This window comes from Ceratotherium simum, chromosome 11 (genome assembly GCF_057802395.1).
Source record: "Ceratotherium simum simum isolate JZ-2026a chromosome 11, ASM5780239v1, whole genome shotgun sequence".
NCBI classification, from domain to species: Eukaryota; Metazoa; Chordata; class Mammalia; order Perissodactyla; family Rhinocerotidae; genus Ceratotherium; species Ceratotherium simum.
The window spans coordinates 71,703,992-71,720,867 of NC_141910.1; the positions used below are offsets into that span (position 1 = coordinate 71,703,992).

General features: G+C 46.7%; 1 protein-coding gene and 1 long non-coding RNA gene across 2 annotated transcripts in view; both read right to left on the reverse strand.

The window, feature by feature from the left end:
* Positions 1–10,797, reverse strand: part of LOC147916037 (uncharacterized) — a 62,629-nt gene extending 51,832 nt beyond the window's left edge. Inside the window, exons 1-2 of the long non-coding RNA XR_015553690.1 lie at positions 9,162–10,797; positions 1,666–1,907 (exon numbers count right to left, since the gene is read on the reverse strand). This is a non-coding gene — a long non-coding RNA (uncharacterized LOC147916037). The remainder of the gene's footprint in view (positions 1–1,665; positions 1,908–9,161) is intronic.
* Positions 10,798–10,865: 68 nt separating this feature from the next.
* On the reverse strand, positions 10,866–12,627 carry SOX11 (SRY-box transcription factor 11). Its single transcript, XM_087437194.1, has one exon. It carries the CDS (start codon positions 12,555–12,557, stop codon positions 11,202–11,204), a length of 1,356 nt encoding a protein of 451 aa, XP_087293320.1. The 5' UTR covers positions 12,558–12,627; the 3' UTR covers positions 10,866–11,201.
* Between the last annotated feature and the right edge of the window lie 4,249 nt (positions 12,628–16,876).

Sequence of the window (16,876 nt, forward strand, 5' to 3'; positions counted from 1 at the left end):
TCACCTCGGGGTCACTGGCCACGGCAGCCAGGTCGCCGCCAGCTCTGCTGAGGTAACTGGCCATTTCGAGAGTCCGGCAGGCTTCACCCCTGGGTCCTCCACTTGGAAAGGCCTTCTCTCCCTCTCTACCACCCAAACCCTCAGCGCCTTTATGATGCGGCCCAAATTCCTTTCTCAGTGAGTTTTTGTAACCCATCTTATCTGTTCTCCTTTCTGGGTTATACAGACTCTGACTGAAACGGGGGATCTGAGTCACTCAGGGTGGGCTGTTCTGCTGAGGCTTCACCAGTAGATCCAGGTACTATTTTCTGTTTTGCTTCCTTGGCTTATGTGCTCCCCTAAAGCAAAGGCTCTTTACTTGTACTATCTCCTGCTAGCTCTTGGGCCAAAAATACTTCTATTTATAAAACACTAGCAAGTGGAAAGGGTTTAGGCAAAAGTGATTCTTCCAGAACTTCTTGGTTTGATTTAAAATTATGTTCAGTATTTAAGAAAAGATTTCATATTTCCCTGTCTTGTTAAATAGGCCATAACAAACACAACTTAAGCTTTTCTTTGATGACTTAGTGTCAGTATTATAAACACTGATTTTTGTAATGTGATAAAATACATGATACACCCAGGGATCGCTTGAGTAGAGCTGTTTGTCCTCACACAAAATGATCCAAGACTTTAAGCTTTTTGTTCACTTTTTGTGTGTGTGTGTGTGTGAGGAAGACTGGCTCTGAGCTAATACCCACTGCCAATCCTCCTTTTTTTGCTGAGGAAGATTAGCTCTGAGCTAACATCTGTGCCCATCTTCCTCTATGTTGTATACGGGTCGCCACCACAGCACGGCCTGAGGAGCAGTGTGTAGGTCCACGCCTGGGATCTGGGCCCGTGAACCCCAGGCTGCTGAAGCAGAGCATGCGAACTTAACCACTACGCCACCGGGCCAGCTCCTTTTTGTTCGCTTTTTGTAGCTTCCTTGTTAATCTGTCTTCTTCTTCTCCTTCCCCTTCTCTTTCTCCATCGTCTTCTTTGCTGCTGGCTGCTTCTTTAGGTTCTGTATTCACTCCTCTAATTTGTTATTCTTGACATTCCACGAGTTAGAAAACCAAAATTTTAACTTTGAGGGACAAAATAGGAATAAATAGTATTTGAGGACCTCTTCATTTTAAGATGCCATATACCGAGTCAAATAAGACTTAATCCGGCAATGAGAAGGGCTGTCATGAGGGAGAGTGATCCTAGAAGAGCTACTTATTGGAAAGGAGTCCTGAGACGCTTGAGATACGAGGATGAATGACAGATCATGTATCAACCTGAAGTTGAACAGCCCTACAAATGTCAAGTAATTCTCAAACAAATCTTGGATATAAATATTTCTCAAAAATAATCCTAAAATTTAAGTGGGTAAATCCAATGTCCTGTTCGTGACGGTGAAAAACTTTGACATTTCTTTCTCTCTTTACCATTTTTTAAAAAATTTTCCTTCAACTTTTGTGAGTTTTACTAAGCTTTTCAACACTTAACACATCATCCTCTCTCTTTGTCTACTTAAACTGTTTTTAGTTTTACTCATTGGGTTAAAACAGATCCACTCAAATAATCCCGGGAAATAAGGGTTTATTATGGTTTTGCTTTGACCCCGTTTAAGAGAAAATCTGAGTGACTGTGACTTACCCAAACACGGGCAGTGGTTGACGACGATTTGGCAGCTGGTTGAAGATTCTGGAATTCCTTTTCCCTCTGCTTCATGCTCACACTTGGAACGCCAGCCATCATGTCTATATCCCAGATGGAAGGAAAGAGCAAATGCAGAGAGGCACATGCCCACCTTCCCTGTTGAGGTGTTGTCCTGTAGCTCTCACTGAACAGCTTTCACTAACATCTCCTTGGTCAGAACCATGTCATGGGTCACCTCTCTGCAAAGGAGCAAAGGAAGGTAGTTTTTTGGCTGTTCATATTGCCATTCAAATCAAAGTAAGTTTTTGTTAGTTAAGAAAAATGGCCAAATAACTATTGGGTAGGCTGCTAGTAGCCAGTGATCTACTGTAATAAACTGCAAAGCCACAGGGACCTCCTGTCCCCAGAGAGAGGGGCTTCCTTCTTTCAGGGGCCATATCGTTCTCCCCTCGTGATTTCTTGGCTTCCCCGTTTCTGTCTTGCAGGTTTTCTCTTTGTTTTTGTTGTCCTCTTTCCACCTTGTAATGGCTACTCCAGCCCTAAGATTCCCTCATGACCTCTCAACTCAAATCCTGCAGAGAACTAGGCTAATCTGCATTTCTCAACCCCAAATCTGGGTGGAAGGAGTCTGACCAATTCAGCTTGACTCTTGAGGAGATCAAGAGTTCCCAGTTACAACCAAGCCCATCATCCACGAGTTACCCTTTAGTTGACAGCCACCCGGTCAGGGGCACTGGGCAGAGCGTGCTCACTTAGTCCAGCTGGAAAAGGGAGTTCGCAAGTCCTGTAGAATGGGATACGGAGGGCAGCAAATGATTGGCACCTACGGTACGTAATCTCAAGCTCAATACACACTGGTGATTATTTCATAGAAAGAGAAATCTAAAGGGTCAATCTTCTGATTTTTTTCAGATTTACTCATGTGCTGCCTATTATGATTAGATCCAGTTTGATCACAGATGACAAAACTTGAGCTCTGCAATTCAGTCCTATCAGATGACAAAACACAGAGTGATGTGAGCTGTCCTGCTATGGCCTCCTTCCACTCCCACTGTTCTCAAAATATCAAAAGGAACCATATTTTTAATGAAGTCATATGTGCTTGAACCAATGTCAAAATGAGGATTCACTTATTTCAAACTCACCAAGCTACGCTTGCCATGAAAGCATTTACTTTTGGATAGAACCAATGTATTTTCCAACGAGAATATTATCATCCATAATTAAGTCAAGACATTCTGTCCAGGTGTACTACTTCTATGGCACTTTATAAAAGCCATCGCTGGAGGAAGGGTACACCATTTTTCCCTTTCACTCTCAGATTTGCTGGGAGAATAGCAAAGTCAAAGTTTTCACATTTTATGTTTTCTTAAAAGTCCTACCAGGGGCATTTTAGCCAGACATGTCTCTTCAATAAACTTAACTATTGAATTAAAAATAATTTCTATTTTTAAAAACCCACATCATTGAAAGGTAAGTCGTATAATAAACAGTCCCAGGAGGCCCCAGGAGGAATTTGAAACACATTCAGGACCCTTTAATGCTAATTGCAAGGGACTATTTTTACTAGGTGAAACTTACACAGGGTCTATTTTTTGTTTCTTTCAAAATATAAACAAAAATAAAATCCTACCAAGGTGAAAGACATGTTAAAATAGTCAGGAACGAAGTTAAAACACTAAATATATTATATAGTGATGAGACCGAGTTGCCATAGATAGGTCTGAAATCGGTTCTTTGGTTTGCAGTGAAAATTGGTATAACTAAGAACCTGAGTGGTCGTGTTAACTGTGCACTTGGAAATTGTTAAACACAACACAAACGTTTCTACAAAACCAAATTTAATATACAACAAACACTCACCATGTAAACACATCTTTTAAAAAATCTGATAATAATTCGAAGGATCACTTACAGGCTTCCATAAAAGTATTTTATATCAAGAATCTCAATACAGAATGATTTCTATGTCAAAATACATTTACACTGTAAATTGTTTATAGAAAAAAAAAGAGAAATGGAGTTTGCTGGCATTGAATTCAATAGCAGCAACTGCCTCTGATATTTTTTCCTTCATTTTCTATTTCAAGCATTTCTGACAAAACATGTTAATCTACCCTTCTATACTCTGTCTATGCTTTTATTCACTCGATTAGCCAATTAAAAATCTCGAAAGACGTCATTACCGTGCTTCTTCCAATCGTCAGCTCAAACCTCTCAAACCCGCCCAGGGCATTCCGAGGGGTTCACTCCCCTCCGGGCTGACGCCCAGCATCTCAAGCCTGTCGGTGATATCAGCTTGCAAGACAACTCTTTAGGAACTGAACAGCAGTTATCATCAAATGCAAAACTGGAACAAAAGTCACATAAAAACCACAAGTGCAGATCGATCACACAATTTTATTAGAGTCTTTTGAACAAATGTATTCCTCTGTGAAAAACTCTTGCAAAAGAGACATTGGGGCATACTCTTTTCAACCCTGAGCAAGAACACTGCATACCAAGGAGAGTGGGTCAAGAGGCTGGTTCCACTGAAGCACAAGCACAAGCCACTGATATTCTCTATGTGATCAGGTTTTTACAAAAAAATACATAGTTTTCAATAAATAATGCTTAATTTTACAACTTTGATACAGCAATGTCATACACTGTTTCCACACACTACACTCTGCATGCTAGATAGTCTAGAGAAGACGAAACTTTCCCATGCATTTTCTCTTTCCCCCTAGTGCTAGCAAACACCGTCCTCCAGCGCACGGCCTCCGGGAGCTCCCCCCTCTCTCTGTTTCACAGCGTCAGGTCGTGCGCTGGCATGCAAACTCTAAAAAAGGTCCCCCCACAAGCCACTCAGACTTCTAAACAAAAGGGTTTTCAGCGTTTCTGCTCCCAAACCTGGAGTGGCTATGAAAGTAAGTTTCCTATGGCCTTGGAAAATACAGACTTGTACACAGTGTCATGCTGAAACTGCTCTAAAACATCAGGTGGCTGTGTCCTGGTGGCCATCATGAAGCACTGCGGGATGCCATAACCACTAGGAGTCCCAAACCAGAAAAGTAGGCCTCCATTTTAAAACAGTCCATTCAAAAAAAGGCGTCACAGAACAAATGCAAAAGACTCTTAAACCCACAACATATGTACAAGAGTAAAGTAGACGAAATGGGAAATGAATGGTGATGGCACAGAAGGTTCTCCCTCTGAAATTGAAGGGATGGGGCATTATGTTTTTGAACATAAGCTGGATGAAGAAAAATGTGTTAGAGGGCCCTTTGTCAATATCTATTTGATCAAAATTCTTTATATGGTATATTATTATTTCCAGTTGCTCTTTGTTTTTGAAGAGGGAATGTAATGTATCTAATAAAATAACCTAAGCATCAAAGTCACTTCAAGGACCCTAAATATTTTTTACACATTTTCGAACTTGTTGTCATATTGCTTCATTTTGTCATTTTCACAGCAGAGAAAACGTTTAAGTCTACATGACTACATAAAAGAAGTTTGATCAAACATTGAGAAGGAAGCCTCCACGTTTGCACATCCAGGTTGTTTCAATTCACCAATTGCTCATGTGAAACCACATCTCAACTCGATCATATTGCTTTTAGTGGTTTGTTTTCTCTACAGAGTAGTTCTCTGTTTGCAACTGCAGGCAACCACAAGTTCCCAAGTCTTTTAAAACAGTCCTATCTGTGCATTGGCAGAGGTATTGAATCTTTTAAGAGTATCTCTACCCAATAAAATTATTACTTTTATACATGGAACATTATGAACTATGTTTCCCTTTGTAAGCCATTTTATACTTTCTGCACTTTTGTGCTTTTATTGAGTATAAAAATAGGTCTCCTTTAAAATTCTGTTTAAGTTCACTAAAAAACTACTTGTTTGTGAAATTCTCTTATAAACTCACTGCATCCACATGGAATAGACACAACTAATTAGGCAGCTAATTGATATAGGTAGTGTTAAAAAAATAACTACAATGAAAAAGAAAAAGATGAAGATATGTGAGGATTCAAGAAAAATGCCAGTAGCAAACTAAAATGAAAGAGAGCTGACTATAATAAATTTTGTTTAATCTTTATTGTGTTTAAAATGTGGGCTCCATGAAAAGTGGCAAAAAATAAACTGAGTTGTTATCAAAGAGCAGAATTTGCCAGATCATCAAATAAAAGGGGATATAGTAGAATAAATCAAATAAATGAACAGTGAGGAAGAACCAATGATTAAAATAAGCCAAATCTCTGAAAAGCATGTGTGAGCGTCATTACATGGAGACGGTTCCTTTGGGAACTGGTGAATTCCTGTGTTGGGATCCATAAGGCTCAGTCTTGGCAGCCTCACTGGCCTAGGCTATACAAAGGGTATTGGAAACGGACATTCCTAATGGAAAGGTTATAAAATTTGGCCCTTAGAATAACTGAGACATATCCTGAAAAAATCTTCCCTGAAACTGTAATAAAGAAAGTTTCTTATTTACTGATAAAATTGACAACTCAGTAAACTATTTTCGCTGGTCATCCTACATAAGAAAAAAGCACAAATATATTTGCCTCAGAAATCTGTTAAAAGCAGGGAACCACGCAGTAAGAGTATAAAGATTCTATAAATGGGAGAGTCCAAGAAAACCTCTCTCCAAAGTGTCCACAAGGATACATACGCCCATTAGAAGAAAAAGTAAGAATATACATATTATTAATCATATGAGAGAATAAAAAAGTTAAGATTGATATAATATATTTATATTGAATGACTACTTTAAAATAGAGCAACTTATTTGCTTTATTTCTCAGATTCCTTGGGCAAGTCACTTAAATTCTGAAGTGAAAAACAAATGTAAATTTATTGTACTGTACCAATATCAAATGATTATAGTTTTAACTCCCAGAGAGAAAAACAGGTCTTGTCTTTTGAGTCTTTTTCTTTCTCAAAAAAACAACTAAATCATCCTGACTGCTATATGCATGCATATTTAAATCACTTCCCCTTGATTAACATTAAAAAGAAACATCTTCACTCAAAAGGGTTAACGAATTTTTCCAGCTAAAGGATAATCATTCTACAAATAATTTGCCCTGTGACTGTAGTCATTCATAACATACATAATATTTGCAAAGCACAGTTAAATACACTGCCTCTTATTAGCATTGTTTTTTTTTTTTAATAAAAGGGATGCATATCAGAGTGTAAGAACTGGAAGATTATTTCCACAGTTTAAAGAATTAATAAGAGAATGCTGGTTCAAGTTCTTAAAGATGGAAATCTTACCAAAACACCATCATCAAAGGCTGTGAACTAGTTATAAACAGCAGGATACCCATTGGCTAGGCTGCAGTGCACTCAGGGCCCACCCCCACCCCCACGTTACCATTTTAAGATATTCTGTCAATGTTTAGTTAAAAATAAGACTTACTTAAGAGACCAAAAAAAAAAAAAATGCAATTAAACTTTTATTGAAGACTATCCAGTGGCAAGAATACCTTGTGTATTATATTATGGTTTAGACATTCAATAAAGAATTCGTTAAGAATGATTTTCACAATGCATTCATCAAAACAGCCTTAAATATTGTTAATAGCGCATTCAGGCGCCAGTCCTGAGATCTAACAGGTTTTTAATTTAGATCGCCGACCATCTATTTTTCTCTTATTTTACTATCAAGAATTTAGGCTACATAGCTTTTTTTTTTTTTTTTAATCATGACTATTTGTTTCCATTCTGAGGCCAAATTTATTACCTGTCACTAATTTCCTTAACTTAAAAGTTTCTACCTCACCACAGAAAATGTCCAAGATTTATCTATGGTTAAAACATAAAATACATGCAAAGTTTTCAGATTTTCAAAATACATAGACTCAGTCTTATAAATGAATTTAAGTTTTAGGACTGCAGCAGAGGGCCGCCACGTAAAATCACCAGCACAAAGAATTGACAATTGTAAACCGCTGGTTCAATTATTCGTGGCTAAAATGTCTGACCAATGACTACATTAGTCCATTTTTTGGAAAAAAAAAAAAAAAAAAGTAAACAACTCCAGAAATCCAGTTCTATATTGAGAACCATGTTAACACCATCAGCCCTTTCTTTTCCCAAATGTACTACTGGAATCTGATGGTTCATCGAAAGGAAAAAGCCATAAAAAAGAAATTTGTCCATCTGCAGCAAAAGCTTGCTGGCTTCGCATCCCAGGGGTGGGGGCTGGGGTGGAGGCTCGCCCGGAGCGGGAGGGAGGCTGGGGGAGGCCAGAGCGGCAAAGGAAAGTGGGAGAGGCGGCAGGAAGGGTGCTGGGGCCCTTCGGCCTAGCGGCTGCTGGTAATGTACGCACGCGTCCATTTGGTCTCGCCAAATCTCAGTAAAAATGGAGCCCAAATCTTGGTAAATCATTTCAGTAGGTTAAAAGAAGAATCTTGGTGATTTGCACCGAGTTTCTATTAGCCACTAAAACCCTCACTCATTGCAGGCTCCGCAGCTCGGAGAGGTTAAGCTCGATGGCTGGCGCCCTGGGCCCCCTGCGGCCTCCCCGCCCCCGTCAGCGCGGCCCCCATGGAAAGAGGGGTGGACAGCACGGAAGGGGGCCAGCGCCAGGGGCGCGCGTGCCCGGCCGCGCTTGCCAGCCAGGGTCTGCCGCGAGGGCTCGAAGACACAGGCCGAGCCCGGGAACATGAGAGTGGGGGAGAAGAGGCTGGACTGGCCCGGCAAACGATCCCCCAGCAAGCAGGGAGCACGCGCCGGATGGGGTCGCGCCCGCGCCGCCGCCCGAACCCCAAGGAGGCAGATGGAGGAGGGAGAGAACAATCAAGAAACCTAGCCACCTTCCCCGAGGCTGCCTGCCCGGAGGCAAGTTCCGGGGCGGCCTAGGAGCCAGCGCGCAAGAGAGGGCGCCGGGTGCGCGGATTCGGCGGGAGCCTCTACCGGGATTTGTTTTCTTCCTCCCGCCCCACAGCCCGGCGGCTCCTCTCCCCACCCCGCGGGCCTCGAGGCACCAGCGCGGGCGTCCCCGCGCGCCTCCAGGGCCCGGGGCGGGGTGCGCCCAGGCGCACGCTGCGGCCCGGCGAGGAGAGCGGGGCGCAGGGGTCCGGGGGCGCAGGGGTCTGCCTTTGTGTCCCGGGCTGCCGCCCCGGCGCCCTGGACGGCCCCCCTGCACCCCCACCCTGGTGGCCACGGCTCGGATAGCACAAGGGCCGTGCCATATTCCCCTGCCGCTCGGGGCCGACCCGTCGCGCCCTCCTTCCTCAGCCTCCCGCCTGCTCGCAGCCTCTGCCCAGCCATGCCCCGCACCCCGCAGCCATCCTCCATCCCCATCGCAGGCCGAGCTACCCGGCGCGGGGGCAAGAGGAAGAGACAGACACCAACACCCTACCCTCTCCCCTGTTCCCGTCACCGCTTGAGGTCCAGAACTGTGGCCGCGCTCCCCACCAGCAACTACCTCTGAGCACAGGCGAAGATGCAGCGTCAAAAAAAAAAAAAAATTCAAAACTGGAAACGGCTGTCCTCACCCTCCAAGGGATAGCGGTAGGGATCCGAGCGCTCACTGTCCGAGGGCGGCTGCCACCGCGACGCGCAGCCCAGACGCAGCCCCGCGCAGAGAACGCACGCACACCCTTGGCGAGCGCAAGACACCGACCGCGCACGGGCAACCCGGTCCTCGTCAAGCCCGCCCCTCCCCGGCCAGCGCCCCGAGCCTCTCCGCGCCGCCCGCCCGCCGGCCAGGATGGGTGGGGAGAGAAGGGCGGGAGCGGAGGAGGAGGAGGAGGTGAGAAAGGAAATGGGGGAGAAAGAGAAAGAATCCTCCTCCCCCATTTGTAATAACTAGCCACCGAAGAAGAGGAAAAAAAAATCGGCCTGCCAATGGAGCACTTTTCAGCCTAAGCCCTCTAACTGCAGAATTCTCTTCCGCCACCCGCGCACACAACAGCCTCCTCACTGAATGAGCTGCGATAACAGGACCTCCAATTTGACTTCCATAGAGACTATTGGCGATGCGAGTTTCTATCAGTTCCAGCTGATTTATTACAATTGTCAAGATACAGACTTCCAGCACAAAAAAAAAAAAAAAACAGGCAAGGATGTCGACAGTGCATTGAGTCTGCTTTGCCACCATTTGCTACAAAATATGCAGATGGTCTGTACTTTATTTAGATTATATTGCACAAAATGAGAAACTTTTTAAACTATGTGCCTTCTTTTTTCTTTTTTGCTAATAATCGAGAATCCAGTTTCAAACCTTCCATCTGGGGCCCCATCCACATATCACAGCGTATGAGATACATAAAGTCCTACTATAGTACAGTACATATACAATCTTTAAACTAAGATAACAGCTCTGAGGTCTATATCACCATTTTCAATAAATCTTTACCTACAAATATTGAACAAATCTCTACTATAGCTGTACAAAAAAAAGTTTGCTTTTTTTTAACCACAAGGCCTTTAGATGCAAGGATTATTTTAAAATTTTAATCCTTTTTAAACCAGGACATAACGTACCAACATACTTGCATGCTAAAAAAGAGGGGAAAAAAAAAAAGAAATCAAAAGGGAAGAAGTGCCTGAAAGTCTTACTGAAAAAACACAGCAAGAATGTTCCCTTTTCACTGTACAAAAATACGCCTGAAAATATATTAATTTTTAAAAAAGACTGAGGTCTGTTATGTATCAAAAATGTTTCAATACCTTTTGTACTGAGGTCTAGGCTGTCTGGTATTCAATCAAGGAGGTATAAGGGAACAAGTTACAAAAAAAAAGTTGGCAAGTAGAAATCACATTTGTAAAACCATAAACAATTTGATCTGAAAAGTAAACTCTGATCTTAAGTCAGTTCACAGTTTTTTTTTTGTAAGCGTTTGTACAGTCTGCATTTTTTCAAGCTCCCTGCAGTTTTGTTAAGAATCGGATGCATAGAAGACATCAGTTTTCTCCCTCCAAAAAAATAAAATAAAAAAGTTGCAATGGTCCCTTTTTTGTTTTTGTGTTTGTTTAAAAAAAAATCGCCAGTTCTTTAAGATCTTTTAAGGAACAAAAAATCTCCAACCAACTCCCTAGCGTAACAGTTGTGCTGCCAAAAGGGTCCTCTGCAGACGTCTTCCAGACTTCAAAGACCGAGAGGCTTCAAACAGCGCCTTCCGGAGCGGGTCCCCCTCCCCTCCCCCCGCCCCGGCCCCTCCGCCTTTGTTGCAATCACGAATTTCAGGAAAAAGAAATAGTAATTACAAAAACACATTTTAAGGGGGGGGGGATCACAACTCCAGACTAGGTATGCAACTACCTTGAGACACGATAAAGGAAGGGAGGGGGACAAAAAAAGGACAGGAAAAATGTTTAAAAACTACTCATTTCACTTTAACTCCACCAAAATTTTCATCATCTTTTCCAAATTCTTTGTGTCACGACATCATCAATATCAGCATCTTCTCTCCCCTCCACCCGACCACCACCACCATCAACACCATCATCATCATCCTGGCCACCACGACTTCCTCCCAAGGAACCCTGCTCTGCACCCGCCGAGAGAAGGAGCCAGAAGCGGGGCGCCCCTCTCAATACGTGAACACCAGGTCGGAGAAGTTCGCCTCCAGCCAGTCCCCCGCGATCATCTCGCTCAGCTCGGGCGTGCAGTAGTCGGGGAACTCGAAGTGGGAGCCCAGGCTGCCCTCGCTGAACGAATCCAAATCCTTATCCACCAGAGACAGGGACAGGTTCCCGGCCGCCGCGCCGCCCCCCAGCTGCTGCTCGCTGGCGCTGTGCGCGCTCTGGGAGAAATTCAAGCTCAGGTCGAACATCAGGTCGTCGGCGTCCTCGCCGCCGCTGCTGCTGCTGCTGCTGCTGCTGCCGCTGCTGCTGCTGGACGAGGAGGACGAGGAGGTGGAGACGGAGCGCGAGGACGCGGGCGACAGCGCGGGCTGGGCGAGCGGCGGCGGGTGCTGCTTGGTGATGTTCTTGAAGCTGTAGTAGAGGCGGCTGCCGCCCACGGCGCCCGAGGTGGCGCCGGCCCGCACCTCGTCGTAGAGGCTCGCGCCCTCGGGGGACTCGGCCGAGCTGCTCAGCGTGGGGCTGGCGGGCACTTTGGCGACGTTGTAGCGTCTCAGCAGCTGCGGCGGCTGCTGCCCGGGCGGCTGCAGGAGCTGCGCGTGCGGCGGCTCGTCGTCGTCCTCGTCCGCCTCCTGCTTGATCCGCAGCTGCAGCTCGTCGTCGTCGTCCTCGTCGTCGTCGTCCTCGTCCAGGAACACGCACTTGACCGTCTTGCCCGCGCCGCCGCCGCCCGCCCCGCTCGCGCGCAGGCTGCCGAGCACGTAGTCGTCGCCCGCGCCGCCGCAGTCCCCGGGCTGGGCCGCCTTGCCCGCGCCCGCCTTGGCGCCGCCGGCCGCGGGGGCCGCGGGGGCCTTGAGCTTGCCGCATTTCTTGCTCGAGCCCTTGGAGGTCTTGGCGCCGCCCGTGCCGCCGCCCCCGCCCCCGCCGCCGCCGCCCGCCGCGCTCTTCTCTGGGCTCTGGCTCGCGCTGGGCTTGGCCGAGGGGTCCATTTTGGGCTTTTTCCGGGGCCGGTACTTGTAGTCGGGGTAGTCGGCCATGTGCTTGAGCCGCAGCCGCTCCGCCTCCCGGATGAACGGGATCTTCTCGCTGTCCTTCAGCATTTTCCACCGCTTGCCCAGCCTCTTGGAGATCTCGGCGTTATGCATGTCCGGAGACTGCTCCATGATCTTCCTGCGCTCGATCTTGGACCACACCATGAACGCGTTCATCGGCCGCTTGATGTGGCCCGACGCCGTCTTGCACCAGTCCGGGTCGCTCTCGTCCAGGGCCACCGGGCTGCAAGCCATGAATTCGCCCTCCTCCGTGTCCAGCGCCTCCCGGGGCAGGTTGCTCTCCGCTTCCAAGCTCTCCGCCTGCTGCACCATGATCCGCTGCGGGTCTGGGAGCTCCGACCCGGGCCGCTCGGTCTCGTGCGGAGATCCCCCTCCCCCTCTCGCCCCTCCACCTTCCCGGGCAAGTTGCAAAGTCCTCGGCACCCCGCGTCCGCGGCAACCCCCCTCCCCCCCGCCCCCCCTTCCAGGCTGCACACAGCGGCTGCGGCGGCTTCGGCGGCGACGGCCGCCCGCGCGCGGGGAGCTGCGGCCGCAAAGGGAGAGGCGACAGCGGCGGCGGTGGTCGAAGCAGCCCGGGACCCCTCTCTCCGGCTCGTGGCTCCCGCCGCAAGCGCCGGACCCCGAGCACTCCCAGGCGCGCGCGCTCCTTCTGCAAAAAGTTGAGGGCTCTCTCCCAACTAGTTATCAGGGTGTCATATGGGTGACATCACTCCCCGGGCCAGCCAATGGCTGGGGGCCGGCTCCGCCCATCTCCCTTTATTAACTCCGCGGCCCCTCCCCCTTCACCCCACCCTCGGGGCTGCTTTGCAAAGATGGGGGGTGGGGGAGGAGGAGGCATGTCTAGAAATATGTTATTTTTAAAAAAATCCGCGTGTGTGCACAGATGCGCCTCTCCCCGGGATGCTCAGGAGCCGCGCACCGTACCGCGACGAGCGGGCGCCGCGGACCAGTCCGGGCGCCGGCGCGAACCGAGGACCGGGTCCCAGGAGAAGCCTGGCTCCCCTTTGTGCCCGGTCCCCGGGAGGCCCGTCGGTGTGAGCAGACGGGGCGCGCTCACTCTCCGTGTGCACACACTCGGGCGCGCGCACAGCTCGAGATAGCGAGTGCAGCCCGGCCTGCCCCCGGGGGGGCGCAGCTGCTCCCCGGCGCGCCCCCGGGGGGCTGGGCCGCTCCCCGGCTCAGCGCGAGGCCGGAGCCCGCCAGGGGAGCCCGCTGCGCCCCTGGTCGACGGAAGGTGGCGCTTTAACACAACACCTTCTCGGGGCACGTGGGGTTTTTTTCTCCTTTTCCCTTTCTCTAAGGCAAAGGAATCCATTTAAAACCTGAGGGGCTGTATTCTTCCTCCCCCGTTTGCATTCTCTGTTTTGTCCTTTTCCTTCGTGTGTTTTCCCTCCTCCGTGGTGTTTGGAGACGCTGCCGTGCGGGTTTGGCTGCGCCGGGCCCCCTCGCGCCCCGCCCCAGAAGGAGGCCGGAGTAACGGTCTGTGAGGTTTGGCCGGGGCTGGGTCCTCGCGTTCAATCTGGCCACTCCTGAGGCTGTATCAAAACCGGGTCCTGGGACCAGCCAGCTTCAGCACAGCCCCCGCCCATGCATCGCTTGTCCCCGTCTCTCTCCTCTCCCTCCCCCTCCCCGTCCCTCCCCAAAGCTCCCTCACTCCTCCCCAGTCCTCTTCCTCTTTGTCCCCACCCCCTTTCTCAGTCACCAGCGCTCTCCGGAGCAGCCTCATCCTGAAATGTAGCAACGAGCTAGCACGCCTTCTGGGTCACCCCCGCTATTTTAGCAGAACAACATAGACCAAAGAGAAAACCAGGTGCGTCCCAAGTTTCCACTCGAAATAGCTCCTGTATCTGTGAAAAGGTGGGACGGACTGCTGCTAGAACGTCGACGCAGTGAGCAGGCTGGCTTGTGTAAAGCAGCCCCACGCCCCGTCGAGCTTGCTGTGCTACTTCCAAACCCGTTTTTCTTTGTGTTTCTTTATTTAGTCCCTGTTACCCATCTATGGATATTTTCAAGGCAATTAAAAGAAAACCGCCGCTTCCTATTCATTGTCTGTCGTCATCCCTGTCTTCACCCCCTCCAGCGTTGGGGAGCTGGCAACTTGGAATAGTTCTGAGATACTGCCCGGAGTTTTTCACGAGAAAAGTCAGCTGCTTAAGACTAGTAAAATTACCCAAACCCGCTTCCTTTCAGGCGCCCTCCCTGCAAATAATGCTGCATTACCTAAACATTGCATTTTTTTCCGAAGACTTTAATAACATAAAACGGTACCATGTTTTCACAGATCATTATTTGAAAAAAAATTACCTCCATCATTATACCCTCTCCCCCATATTCATCCCAAAGAAAAACAATGCATCGGGTGTTTGTAATATTCAGGCCAATCGTGTGGGCAATTTATTTTTGTAGGGCCATTGAGACCAAAAGAATTTACAGGCATTCATACCGGTGGCCTGTAGTCTGAAGATGTATAAAAACACAGACAGTGTGTGAAAATGCATCTCCCCTCCTGCAAGGCAAGCGCTGCATCTTGTGTTTCCCTCACCTCACAGAGTTCCCAGCTATCAAGGGTGGGATGGACTGAATGGTGAATCCACACCCCTCCTTCCCCCAACACATGACAAATCCACACTCTAGCTAGAGGGCTTGAAATAATTGAGCTCAGTTGCATTATTTTCATGCAAACTATCATGGCACCCCATATTTTAGACTCTGAAAGAGAATCCATTTGAAAATCTTTGGCAAATTCAATAATTATTTGCCTTCACTCTATAGCAAAAATCATGTTTAACTTCAGAATGAGCATTGTATGAGTTTAGTAGGACTGAGAAACAATGGGCTTTATTCTCATAGTGCTATGATCTTCTTAGAGGAAATATAAGTTAAAATTTACTCTTTCAAATAAGACATAATTTCTGTTCAAAGAAAGATGGGTCATTTGTTGGAGAAGATAAAGCCAGAGTAAGGGGTGTTTATTAGTGTGTGTGCAGGCGATGAGGGGGAGAGGTAAGCCTGTGACTTGATGTGTTGTTCAGTAAACACGGTGCAGAGATGGGAGGTGGTGGAGCAGGCGTTGCCTGTGTGTGGGAATGTATTAGAGCAGTTTTCTCCCTCTCTCCTATAGGCAGGGGAACACAATTTTCATAAAGGATTAAGTAGATTGCTATTTTGTAGCATGGATCCACCCCATGTATTGAATGTGAGGGGAATTTTGTGAAGACTTGGAGTGAAGGAAGGAAAAGCAAAATAAATAACTCATCTGTATACTTTTTTTTCCTTCCTAAGGGAAAATTTTAGCATAGCAAGTATAACATTTTTTTAAAGAGAAATGAGAACATGTTTGAGACCTGCATGCTTCTCACAGAACAGTATTTATTTGTGGAAAAAGATGTTTGCAACATCAGCAGTGACCAACTACTTAAGAGAATTTTAAGCTAACGAATAGAAAATGTGGCCTTCTCTAATGATATGTCTAATTTGGTAAAATGGACATTTATGTACTATTTTCTAGACCACTGACTGTATATCAGAATTAGGCCCTTCAGTCATCTTTTTATAGCCAATATATGCTTCATTTTTGTGTGTATATCCATCTATATGATTATTTATAACCAAGATATGCAATTTTCCTAACAATAAACATTGTTGGCTATATAATTAATATTTAGAATCTTAAGATTTACATTTGATTAGAGCCACAAACGACTATTTTTATGGTTATTACTACTATCTTTTTACAATTGCATCTTTTAAAAAAAACTTCATTTATAAAGACGTACATAAGGAGGTAAGATATTCTACAAAATCTCTTAAAATTATGATAACACAATGAGAACAAATATGAAATGTTCCTTTTTCCTCTGAGGAAGAAACATTTTGCTAAGCAAATAATACACTAAAAGTATCCCTGGGTAAATATTCTACTCATTGAGTTGAACATGTCATTTTTAGAAGTATTCTGACGACGAGCATTTCCTGGTGGCTGAAAGATGCCACCCAGAGGGCTCTCCTTTTCCTCTCTCTCGACCTGCTCTCCAGAAATGAGACCCTCCACTCTCCCACCTTCGGCTACATCTTTGTGTCTCTGCCTCAGAGCTGAGTCCTGAGTCTGGATCTGAATGTCTTCTGTCTTCCGGACACTCCCCCTTGAGTGTCCCTCAGACGTAGTAATGGGTATAAATTGACTCACCCTACCTTATACACGCGCACGTGTGCACACACACACAGCCATGCTTCACTGCTACTCTTCGTGTCTTTCCTCACTTGGTGAAGCTTGACACAACATACATGTTGATTAAAATAGCAGTGTAGAAGCCATCTCAGAATTATCACCTCACACACATACACTGAAACATGAAGTCTCCATAAGGTGAATGTTTTTGTCTCGGAGAATTCCACAAGGCTTGGGCTCCTTCATTACATTCAGACCTCAGGTGCAACGCTTCGAGGGCTCTGGATCACGTGCTACCCCTCCCCTCGGCACACACACTGCCCATGACTGTCATTACCCTGCTTGGTTCTTCAGAATGCACTTCAGTAGCTAAAATAATCTTGTTGATATTCTCACTGGTTTGTTCTCTGAATCACCCAGCTAGGAGTGTGCTCCATTAGAACATGAGCAGTAGGGTGGTATA

Coding starts and splice junctions, on each gene's coding strand:
- SOX11 (XM_087437194.1), bottom strand. CDS start 12,557: ATGGTGCAGCAGGCGGAGAGCTTGGAAGCGGAGAGCAACCTGCCCCGG.